The sequence below is a fragment of the Nesoenas mayeri genome (genome assembly GCF_963082525.1).
Source record: "Nesoenas mayeri genome assembly, chromosome: 9".
Classification (NCBI taxonomy): Eukaryota; Metazoa; Chordata; class Aves; order Columbiformes; family Columbidae; genus Nesoenas; species Nesoenas mayeri.
Window position 1 is genome coordinate 1,518,122 of NC_137557.1, and position 11,897 is coordinate 1,530,018.

General features: G+C 42.2%; 1 protein-coding gene across 15 annotated transcripts in view; it reads right to left on the bottom strand.

The window, feature by feature from the left end:
* The window catches only part of CCNL1 (cyclin L1), a 28,127-nt gene extending 18,160 nt beyond the window's left edge, over nucleotides 1-9,967 (bottom strand). For all 15 annotated transcript variants that reach the window (XR_013922476.1, XR_013922477.1, XR_013922478.1 and 12 more), the window contains exons 1-8: nucleotides 9,642-9,967; nucleotides 9,361-9,435; nucleotides 9,059-9,168; nucleotides 2,718-2,838; nucleotides 2,257-2,321; nucleotides 820-919; nucleotides 580-684; nucleotides 204-345 (exon numbers count right to left, since the gene is read on the bottom strand). Coding sequence is in view for 2 of the 15 variants with exons in the window: in XM_080349384.1 (XP_080205510.1) it covers nucleotides 204-345; nucleotides 580-684; nucleotides 820-919; nucleotides 2,257-2,321; nucleotides 2,718-2,838; nucleotides 9,059-9,168; nucleotides 9,361-9,435; nucleotides 9,642-9,914 (991 nt within the window). In the remaining 13 variants the exon portion in view is untranslated. The remainder of the gene's footprint in view (nucleotides 1-203; nucleotides 346-579; nucleotides 685-819; nucleotides 920-2,256; nucleotides 2,322-2,717; nucleotides 2,839-9,058; nucleotides 9,169-9,360; nucleotides 9,436-9,641) is intronic.
* Nucleotides 9,968-11,897: the final 1,930 nt, after the last annotated feature.

Below are 11,897 nucleotides of genomic sequence, written 5' to 3' on the forward strand. Positions count from 1 at the left end.
ATTTCCCCCTAGACTGCTATTTCAAGGTATTGAAACTTTTTTGAACTTGTGGTTTAAAAAAAATTGTCTTGGTTCTGTGAGAAAGCCTAAATTGCTTAACAGCTCAAGAAGCAAACCTAGTGGTTTTTTAACACCTTGGGACACAGATTTACAAGACTCATCAAATAGTATTACACAAGTTTCTGTTCAGAAAACAAACTTACATGGTTTGGATGCAGGAGAAAAGCCACCCAGTGCTGAGAGTGCTGGAGTTCCATCCGGATTTAAACCTTTTGCTTTCAGCTTAGCTTCCTGTAGTGCCATCTTTCTCTTTTCTACTTCTTTATCCAGGAATTCATAATTGGGCTGGTAAAGTAACAATGTGGTAAGTGGCTGTGGTAACACAATTCAGAGTTTCATCTCATTTCTGAAAAATGCTCAGTTACCTTTTAATTATCTGTCCACTGATGTAACTAACTTCCATAGTTTGTCCTCACACTCCCCTTCAATTAGTACGTTTGTCTACTTTCCCACCCAACCATGAGACTGCTCCAAGCTGCTCTGAACACTGAGCAGGAAGAACAAGTATCTCAAACGTACCTTCTTCCTAGTATAGAGCTTAAGAGTTGTTAAGCATATCTCCTGAATCTCCTCTTCCGTGGTGCCGAAGAGCAAGAACCAGTGAGGACGAGTGGGCAGCGGAATCTAAAAATAAACCAACGGAAAGCTCATTAACAGATTACAGACCAAGCTTCTCTTTTCAATATTTTCATTTATTTTTCCTGAAAGCAAGTAATTAGCAATAAAAGGTAATGCTAACAAAGACAGGTGAATACTCACCTGCAGAGCTCTAGCAGCGAGATAAATGCAAGCACATGCTATAGTCTCCGGCTGAAAGCGAACAAACACATTCGTTCGAAGGCTGTCATTCATATAATTCCTAAAAAAAAAATAAAAAAAAAATATATATTTATGAAAGATTGGACCTCAGGTTTACATCTTCTTATTTAGAGGATAACAATACTGGAGACTCAATTGACTTTATTATTTTTTCTGTTATTATATTAAACACTTGGTTTCTTTTGAATTATTGTATTTACATTTGTTACTTCCGTAACAAAGTTTGCACCGTTGCCATTGTTTTGAAACCCCCAACGCAAGTAATTGTATATAATGGCTACTTCCTAGGTAGGTACATTAAGTTATACCGTGAAGTGTCCACTGAGTTAAGAATCAAACAAGTACTTCTCATCTGTCCAGCTGTTTGCTTTAAACACCAATGTTCTTGTATTTAAAAACCAATATGCTTAAAACTCAAATGCAAGCATGAAAGCATGGTATAGTTTTAACCTACCATTTTCCAGAGGTTAGATGCAACCTATAAAGTTCATAAAACATTGCATTTAAATCCTACATGTGCCTTGTGTCACATGAACTTCATCCAGAGAGAGAAGTATCCAACTTGCTCACTGAGTGTTGGAAAAAGATCTGTAAGTTAGTACTGGGTCCCCACTTCACTAAGCTACTGCTCTTCCACCCGGGGGCACTGCCCAGCAACACGTGCCAAGAGAGCAACAGCAGAGACCTCCATCCATTTCTAAGTTACTGAGCTACAGGAAAGAAATGAACAGCAGTCAGTAAGGATTGACTCTACAGAAAACCATGCCCAATACGGCTTCTAAGTGAACATGCTGCATGCACTGTCTTTTTTTTTTTTAAAAAAAACCAAACCCTCAAGTTTAGCCAAATGCTAAATCAACTAAATAAATGTTGGCAAAAAGTCTACCCCATGTGTCCTTTAAATAGACTACAGTATACAGTAGCTAGGCAACAAATACATTTAGAAACATTTTCAACAGTTACTTCTAAAAACAAATATACAAATCCTTTGGACACCCAGCCAGAACTAGGAGATGCTGCCCGATGGACATGGACCACTTCAGTGAATCTCGGCTGAGAGCTTGCACTGGGTTGGCTGGAGAGAAGGGCAGCCAAACAGGCCATGGGCTGAGGTGCAGAGGGCAGAGCTCTATGACTTACCATCAGGGACTACCCTTTAATTAAAGAGTAGAAAAAAGAACAAAGTTAAATTGAGTTCTCCATTACCACATTAGAATCAAGCCATGAAAATAGTAAGCAGAAACAAGCACTCAAATATTTTAAAAGCATGTATTTGTGTAATAACTTACATCTCATTGCTTTGCATATGGATCGTCAGGCTTGTTATTTCTGCTACTATTTTCCTGGCTAGGAAAAGAATGGAAAATAACAACTTACCAGGCTGTCTGTACCAGGGTTTGGTTACGTTCACATTCTAAGACTTGCAAATACATCACAATGATCTGAGGAACAAGGAGGGGAAAAAACGCAACTCAGTTTTAACATATAAATCAACAGTAAGGAAGTAACTCTTTATACTAAATGCAATCAAAGAGTATTCCAAAACAACAGTCTCTCCTTTTCTAAGCACGCACCATAAGATCACATCATCCAATCATGTTCAGACAATTCTACTCTTCCACAATTTTCAAAACCTTTAACATTTCTCAAAAAGGCAATTTCTACCAAAGTCAATATGATTATTTGCCCAAGTGCTCTGGCAAAAGTGTTTATTGTAACTACTAAGGAATAAAGAGAAGTCAGGTCATTTTTACACCTGTGTTTTTTGTTCCACAGCTCACAAGGATGCCACCAAGGTAGAACAAGATTGATAATTATATTATTTGTTGATAACTCACCTTATGTGGATGCTTGACATGAACACAAAATCCCAACTCCTTCAGTACCCTTCTTTCTGCTTTGATTACTTGATTTTTGGTGTTTATGTAGTTCTGATCAAGTATCAGGGGGCTTGGAGTCCTATAGTTTGCAAGAAATAAAATCAAAACTGTTTTGCATATCCAAAACCAGCATCAACTCTGTTTTCCCTTCCAACCAACTAATGGCAACAGAAACCGGTTTTTAACTCCTGCAAGCAAGTTTAAGCATTAATCTTGTGCTGTCCAAGTTTAGATAAACTAGTTTAGTTTCTGCTTTTGACAAGCAACAGATTAGATGGCTAAGATTAAAAAAAAAAAAAAGATCTTTTTCTACTGTGTATGCAAACTACACTGGTCCAGCTGCCGGAATGGAACTCGACTTTACAGTGAAGATCTCAAAGAACCTTTAGATTTCATGACAGAAGTGGGGGAAGGAGTGTGATAAAACTACCTCTGCTAGGTAGGACTTCAAAGCAAAATTAAGCTAGAACAGGGTTTTTTACTGATCTTAAGGTAGCAAGCTTGTGCTTCATAAACTACAGTTTCCTATGCACTGGAAGACAAGATTATTCAGATCTTCAGAGAACAAGACAGCCCTGCTAGTGTGATACACGAAAAGCCTAGTAAAGCAGGGAATTTAACCTGTCAAACTGGGACAGACCTGCCTGGGATTCTGAATGCTGCACCCACTAGTCAGTGGATATCATGTCACTTCTGCTATTTGCATTTGCAAAACAAGAGCTTATTTCACAATGAAAGATTTCTAAGTCTAGCACTATCAAGTCCTAATTTCTTCCAATACCTGAACTTTCCAAAGCACTTCTTCTGAATTAAAATAACTTGCTGTAAGCTTTAATCACGAGTGTCCTACTCCATTTCGTCTTTTCTTTGTCTGTTCTTAGACTTGACCTTTCAACATTCCATTGTGTATTTTAATCCACTTCCTCCTAAAGCCAGAGCAGCTTTTTTCCCCATCTGTAACGTGTCTCGCATATTCCACATGCTTTCCAATGAAGAAGAATGTTTTTGCAACTAGTTCCACCCTCATAAACCAGTCTGTTTAAATGATCAACCTGGTACACACCAAGCAACGGTGACAATTTCATTTTATGTCACCTTCAAAAGGAAAAAGTGATCCAAAGTGGATTCAAAATAGAGCTTCTGTTTTATCAGACCAAATATACTACTAACTTGTCTTTTTTGATTCCATTCAAGTTCCACAAGTAGTTCCACAAGTAGAAAAATGACTCAAAAAACCCAAGTTCCACCCCAGAAAGGGTCAGCTTCATGCCAAGGCTAGGCTGAAGGGTTCCTAACCGCAATAATCCACAGTTTACCCCAAGTTCTGCAGTCACCTGAAACGATGCATATTACCATCGGTCAAAGGATATGACAAGCCATCTGCTTCACCAATAAAATCATCGTGTTTTATAACTATGCACACGAAGAGTGAGCTCCCCCAGCTCTTCCCAAGGGGCCAAGAAACAGCTCACAGGAGGTTTGAAACCAACTATCGCAGCTTCTGGGTGCCAGGAAGCACCGGCAATTCCAGTACAAGCTGTACTACGTCTGCCTCTTAAAAAAAAATAGCGATGTTTTCCATGTTACATAAAGTTAATTTCTCTAGCTAAGGGTTACTCTCACTCATCAGGGCAAGTTTACAAAGTTTGTGATTTCAGCTATTTTAAATTTAACGCAGTCGGAATACCTATTTTTTTCTGCAAAAATTAACTGAAAAAAAACCCCACAACTTTTAAAGTTTCTTCAAGGTAATTACTTCAGCAGAGAGGCTATGATTTTTTCTGAACACTCCAACACTACCAAGGCTGTCTGAACACAATGCTCTGGAGTGGGAGACTGGAAGAATCAAACAGAAATTCTTTACATCAGTGAAACTGATTTGCTTTCCATTGATTTCAACTATATTCAGGGGTTTATAATAGCATTTCCTCCAATATTGCTTTACACAATTTTATCTAGAGATCACTGGCATTAACAGGATCTGCAAAGCATCATTCAGAGTGAGTTTAGGTGTCCAGGCTCGGCTTGTTAGCAGCACACTTCATCAGAGGCGACAAATCTTGGATGAAACTTATGGCAGCTATGACTTCCAGTCTAAAAAATAAAAAACAATCAAGTGCAGGACAACATCACTGTATGGGATCGTCCCACCTGCCACAGGATGACCACCTTCCACATGGCTCTGCATTCTCCGAAAGCTGTGTCAGAAAGTCAGTATTATGAAAACACAACAAGGTAGCTAAGAATGCAGTGGAAAGGCTGTGAGCCTCACTGCATTTAAAGTTTTCGCTGTCCTGCCACAGGGCCACAGGATCAGCACAAGCAGTCCATACCGTGGTTGTACCTGTTCAACAGCAAAGCGACTGGAAACTCAAAATTAAGATGCTCCAAGTGCACTTTACTCTGTTCTCCCTTGTTACTCTGGTGACTTTGGACACGGAAGTTCTAGAGATCTACAGATCTAAGGAAGCCATGAAAAACGTGTTTATCCAGACAGTATTTCCAAAACCAGAAAGATAAAAGCAGCCTTTTATCCACTTAAGCAAAAATAAAAATCTGTACAAGGCTTTACTGCACTGTATTACAGGCAAAAGTCAGGGTGTCCACTATGTTAAGATTTATCAATTTAGTACTTTTGCCATAGGCTCTAACATGTTGGTATGCATAATTATTTTACAAGTTGGAAGCTTTAGAGATTTCCCTTTGGAACACTTCTTCGCTTTCCTACTAAGAGAGGAACTTCTGCATTTGCTGCACTTAGTTCTCAGCCCAAGAAGTAGTCATTTTAGATCCAAGTAACAAACTAGAGAAAAATTTGTGAACTTATATATAAAATATAAGCTTCAAGCTCTATATAGCCCAGTAGTACTACAAATTCTTACTTTGTTCTTAAAAATCAGCATGAGCTCCAGACAAGACTTGAGAGTTACGAACAGGGAGCTCACAGTGCCCATTCTGGTAAGCGAATCCAACACTTAAGCCACAAAACTGCCTTGGGATTTAGAGATCAGATAACATCCCCCAAAAAGTAATTAATACACACCATAATGTGTTTGTAGCAAGAAATAAATTACAAATATCCTTTTAAATTCCTCTGACAAATAAAACCCAAGTTCTCGACACAACTACAGCTTCATTAAATGGCATATTAAAATCTGGTGTCTTTAGAATGTCTAATACTTTGGAGGAAAAGTGCCTTGTGTGTAGTTTTGTTCATAATGCAAAAAGCACTTCTAGCAAGTACAGCATAAAATCAGCATCTCATTTCAAAGACCACATCTCTCTTATGCCAGTCAATACGAGAGAAGAAAGTGAGTTCTATATTTGCCTCCAATGTTGTAAATACAAGCACTGTAGATTTAGAGCAGGGTTTGGAGAACACTAGTTAGTGTGTATGATTAACACAGGCCACTTCCAACACAACTGCATGAACCTGTTTGCTGCAACAGAAGCAAAGAACAGCTGACTGAGCATCTCAAACCAACATTTGTCAGGTTACATGATGACAGGAGTCACATTTGGTTCCAGTCTCGTAAGAACCTTCTGCAGCTTTCAGGCACATTTACGGTAAATAAAATCAACTTCAAACTACATTCTACATGTTGAACAATAGTTGCACTTGGCTCAGAACACAGGTGTTTCAGCAGACAGTTTTTTAAAAAGCAGTATTTTCATCATACGAGCTTTTCTCCATGCACACAAACATTTTTACATGCAGTACTACATGACACAGGCTCGTGAAAGATCCAAAAGAAAATATGCTTGTCCAAACCACATTTTTAGCTTTTTCTTACTTCTCATTATTAAAAATCCCACCTAGCAGCAACTCGGTTGACTACAGGTCTTACAAAAAGAAAATTCCAATGCAATTCCCAGTTCTACAAACAGGTACATAGAAGGGGCTGCTTATATCATAATTTATATAAAGTTTTACAATTTCAAGACTTCCATACCCTTGTGAAGGCAAATTTTACTGCAAGTTCAAATGGCAATTATACAGAGCCAGAAAGTGGAACTGAGAACCCCAAACTGTTAAAGGAAAGCAAGCCTATTCAAACTACTCAAACTTCATGTGCAGGTTAAGAGCTTCAGTTAACAGAAATACTAGACTAGAGGTGAAAAGAAAAGTACAGCAGCCTGATTGTTTCATTTCTGGGTTGTGTGTAAGAAACTAACTACGGCCTAAGTGTTAGCTTCAGATTTAAAAAAAATAAAATTAAGCTAGTATTCTAAAAACCTGGACAGCAAAGAAAAAAGCTTATAACAAGATACAGGAGTTCTTCCAAATGGTTCACCAGCGGCCAACCTGTTTGTCCCCCGATTCCAGTGACCTATTCTCAGAGCACTGGCTTCTCCTTGGGGATTTTCGATACTTCACTCACTGTTGCCATGACGACAGCTTCATCTTTATGTACCACTCCACATCACCCAGGCTTTGGTAAATGTAGCTGGTCGCTGTATAGTCGGTTGCAAGGGAAAAAAGAGTTGAAGTTAATAACGTGTACAGATTATGTAATTGTAATCTTGTAAAAAGTACAGAAACACGTTTACATCCTGCTTGTTAAAAAAAAAAGAAAAAAAGAAAAAAAGGCAAGTCTGAATGTCAGACTTCAGCATTTTTAAGATTAATTCATGCAGATTCTCTGAAATACCCATTTCTCCAGAAAATAATGGGTAGAAGTGCACAATTTCTCTCGACATGATGCATTTTAGACACCATGTAACATGCACAAGTGACATTCTGATTTGGAACAGGCTAGCTGGAAAGATTCAAGTTCACAGGTTAAGTTCAGTTTCTCTGATCCTTCACACAGCACAAAGAAACAACTAATTTGTATTCTCATTGCAAAGAAAAGCATCGCAGATGATTAATCTTCACTGTCTGGATCAAGGCTGAAACATGAAGAATCACTGAACCAGCTCCAATAATTCCAATAACCAGGCTCCCTTATCACAGCTGCGGTAAAGAACAACACCTAACTCGCATTCAGCGTAACTTCACTGAACTCTGTCAGGGCTACCAGGGGTAACAACTTAAAAGAAACAAAGCTATGTCTCAAAATGTTAACACTAAATCAATCTTCTTTTATCTAACACTAACTAGGAAAACACAAGCACAAGGATGTAAAAGCAAAAGCTCTGGATGCAACAGAAGCATAACCAGGATAAACACATCAAGAAACAGCCGGTCTCCCTAAGGATTTCTACTCTGCTTCTCAAAACACATTATGGGACACTGAAGTTTAAATTCCTGCTGTAACCTGGTGATGTAGAGAAACAGAAGTGTGGATTTAAGAATTTGGCTGAAAACAAAATCCTTCTGTAGCTATGGACTACTTTACACTTAAGCAATCTGTCACTAAAACTATTTCATCACAGCTGACATCTCCAACCCCACCGACTCTAACACTGTTGCATGAGATTTAAAGAAAATTTGTATTTAATAGCAACTTAGAAAACTCCTTTCCTTCCACCATTCCCTGTTCCTTCCAAGCAAGTGAATTTGCTTTACACGTGAAAATGTACACGGCTTTACGCACATAAAAGCAGCATTAGGCACTCCCAACTGAAAACAACTGCAGCCGAGCAGACAGTTCTCCAGATCTGCACACAGACTGTGGGAGTTTACACCCAAGTTCACCAACACAAGCACATGGTACCAAGGGAAACACAAATCTCACTTTTTGCAATGAAAGATGCCTTCAGCTTCCAAGACTCAATTACAAACTCCTTGCTGAAGTGAGGCCATTAAATCTACAGACACTGTAGGCCAAACCATATTTTTTTCCGGATACTTTCTAAAATTGTGGGTTTTTTTCTTAAAGGCAATACTATCATTGCTGGCTAAAAGCCAGTTTTCATCTTTTGTAACTGATACTTTCTTGGCACCATAACCACAACTGGACAGCTACATATTAACAAGAAAAAAAGCATTAAAGCTACTGAACATGGTGAAAAGCCTAGAGAATACACAACAATCCACTAATTCACCACTCATGCCTAAGACTACCTTTCAAGAACTACAAGACAGTAAGAATCAGTTAGCAATGAACCCAAAACTACAGCCATGGACCTAAAACTAGAATCAATACTCATGACTTGCAGCTATAGAAATGATGGAAACAGGTCTATCAAGTAACCAAAAGCAACGGCAGGACTGCACTGCCTAGGCAACAGCCAAAGAGCTCTCCTTTCTCAAGTCTAGGTCGTTGAACTTAGCCTGGAAAAATACTGTGAATTGAAAATCGCAGCATACATTAGTGACAACTTTTTTACGTTTGTAACGAAGCTAATCTTACCTTTTTGCTCTTAGCTGACGCAAGTGATGAAACACGTTGATCACGTCCCTTATACGTCGAGGCGCCTCTTCGATTTTGGACGCAAGATTGATGCAGGCCATGGCAACAATCTGAAAGGAAGCCCCGTTTTCATGAAAAATCATTTTTAATCCCGATAAAACTAGAATTACGCATCTAAAAAAATACTAAAACACACGGCTTAAAGGGCCTTAGAGAGCAGCCCGTCTGGCGTGCGCTTGGCCAAATTCACCCCTCGCCCAACACCTGGTGCGCTCGTCCCCCACTCCCCGCTCCGCCCTCACCTCGAAGCTGTGCTTGACGAAGGACTTCGAGTAGAAGAACCGATGAAACAGCACCTGCCCCGTTGCCATCGCCACCTATGAGCGCAAAGAGAGGAGGAAGAGAGAGTGAGTGAGTGAGTGAGTGAGTGAGTGAGTCAGTCAGTCAGTCAGTCACGGGCCCAACGGCCGCCGCCGCCATTTTGTGTGAGGCGCCCGCCGCCCCCCCGCCCTTCCCGCCGCGCCACAATGGCGGCTCCTTCCTCCCCTCCCTCCCTTCCCCCCGCCCGGCCTGGCGGCCCCACCTGCGGCAGGCGGAGAAGGATCCCGGCCGCCTGGATGAGCTCGCAGCCCAGAATGCGCAGGTCGGTCTCGCACTGCAGGTCCAGGCCGTCCTGCATGGAGGGAGTCGGCGAGAGGCGCTCCTCGGGGATCAGCGAGTGGTCGATGGTCAGCGACACTTCCGAGTAGAGCCGGTCGCCGATGAGGATTCCCGAGGCGGTGGGAGGCGGCGGGGCGGGAGCGGCGGCGGGAGCGGCGGCGGGGGGGGCCGGGTGCGCGGCGGCGGAGGAGGCCATGATGGCGGAGCGCTCCGCACCCGCAGCCGGCCACGCACAGACTAGCGCGGCCGGCGCGGTGACGCAGCACACAACGGCGTCCGCGCGCGGCACGCCGGGAAAAAAGAGTCCGCGGCGCCGGCCCCGCCCCGAGCGCGTCCGGGCCGGCCGTGCGGGGACCGAGCGGGGCTGGCCCAACATCGGCCGTGCGGGCGGGACGGGGCTCCGCTTCACTCTTCCTTATAGCGGGTTCCGCGGCAAAAGGTTTTTAAACGGCGACAAATAACGAATTGCGCGGTGCGCTTCACCGCAGCGGAGGTTAAACTCGGTTTTAAAGGGGTCGGGTGGCTCGTGCCCGGGCTGCGGGAGCGGGTTTGGTGCTTCCATTGAAGAGAAGCTGCTAAATTAATGCACACTGTGATTAAGGTATAAAAGATGTAGCCATCATTAACCAATCGATGTGATCAATGCTTTCTGACCACCTGCAAAACCAGGGGATGCTTCTCAAGTTTTGGATCCTTCTGCACAAGAGGGAGACAGAGGATTAAGTTTAGAAGCAGAGTGCTTAGCTTGTATTTAACTAATAATTAATAGATGTAAGTAAGAAATGAAACAATTATAACTAACATAACTAACATATTATAACATATATAACATATAACTAACATCATCAGTTATTTCTTAGTATAGATGTATGTCAACATTTTTGAAAGTCGTAATACATATGTAATAATTATGGGAATATAACCAACGCCAGAGCATCGAGCCTGTGAAGCACTAATGGAGGATGATCCCCAGTGCTGATAAAATAAAGAATGCCGCTTAGCGGTTTAATTGACTCTGCTGTTAAGTTTATTTCTTCATTTTACAATGTGTCACATATGAAAAAAAACCCAAATCCATAAAGTTGTGTGAGAAGCTCCCCAGGGCAGCTGCGGGACCCCACGGGAACAGCTTGTGGGGCCAATTCTGGAGCTTTTTCCCCCATTTCGCTGCTCCCGCCAGCCTGAAATTGGGGGTACACAGGCCATGACCTACACTCAGAATTGAGTTTTATTTTCTATAAATTGGTTGTTTTTCCAACCTGCCGCTTGCGTTACATCCCGTAAGGCTGTTCAGTGGCTCCGCTGGTTTCTGGTGACAGAAATGCCACAAATGGCATCTTTATTTCCAGTAAAAGAGCGTTTGCAACGGGAAGCAGCCCTCCTCCAGTGGGTAGGCCGTTGTTACGGTTGCGTTTCCACCGCAATCCTATGCGCCCCTTAAAAAAAAATACAAGGGTTATTCTGAGTAAACACTGACGACCAACCCGCCGGTGGTTGCATCACTTCACGGAAACCGCACTTCACCGTCTCCCTCCGCGGCCACACGCCCAAGCCGGGACTAACTTGCCGGGGCCGTAACTGCCCGCGAACGGAAGGCAAACCCCGCCCCCGCGGGCGGCTTCGGAGCCTGATTGGCTCGCTCGGCCTGAGTGGCAGGAGCCCCCCCCGCGGCTCCCTCCGCCATGTTGTGAGGGGGCGCGGGGGTGTCTTCTCAGGGCCCGTGTCCTCGGGTGTCCCCGGCGGCCGCTCCCCCAGCCGCGGGGCGTTTTAAGGAATTATAGAACTCATCGTTTAGGAGAATATTAAGGCAGCAACCTTTAAAGATTAACCAACCTTGTAACCACAGAATCTTTGTGTAAGCAGACCTTGTCACCTCAGTATCCTTGTACTTGGTAATCATACCCTATTCTTGAAATTGACAGAAATTTACAACATATTCTTTTAAAACAGGCAACTGAAAGGTAGCCGAGAAACATACAAATGTTGCTTAGCATTGCTTAAACCGATAGCTTGTGTTAGGTGTGGAATATGATAATGGCTGTCAAGAATTGCAGTGACAATATGAGCCATGTATAAGCCTGTGGAGGGACCCCCCTGTCTGGCCCCCGCACTGAATAAGAAATGCTACTTTTAAATCAGGAAGTATATTTTATTTTTTGCCTTGGTTAAGGATGAGCAA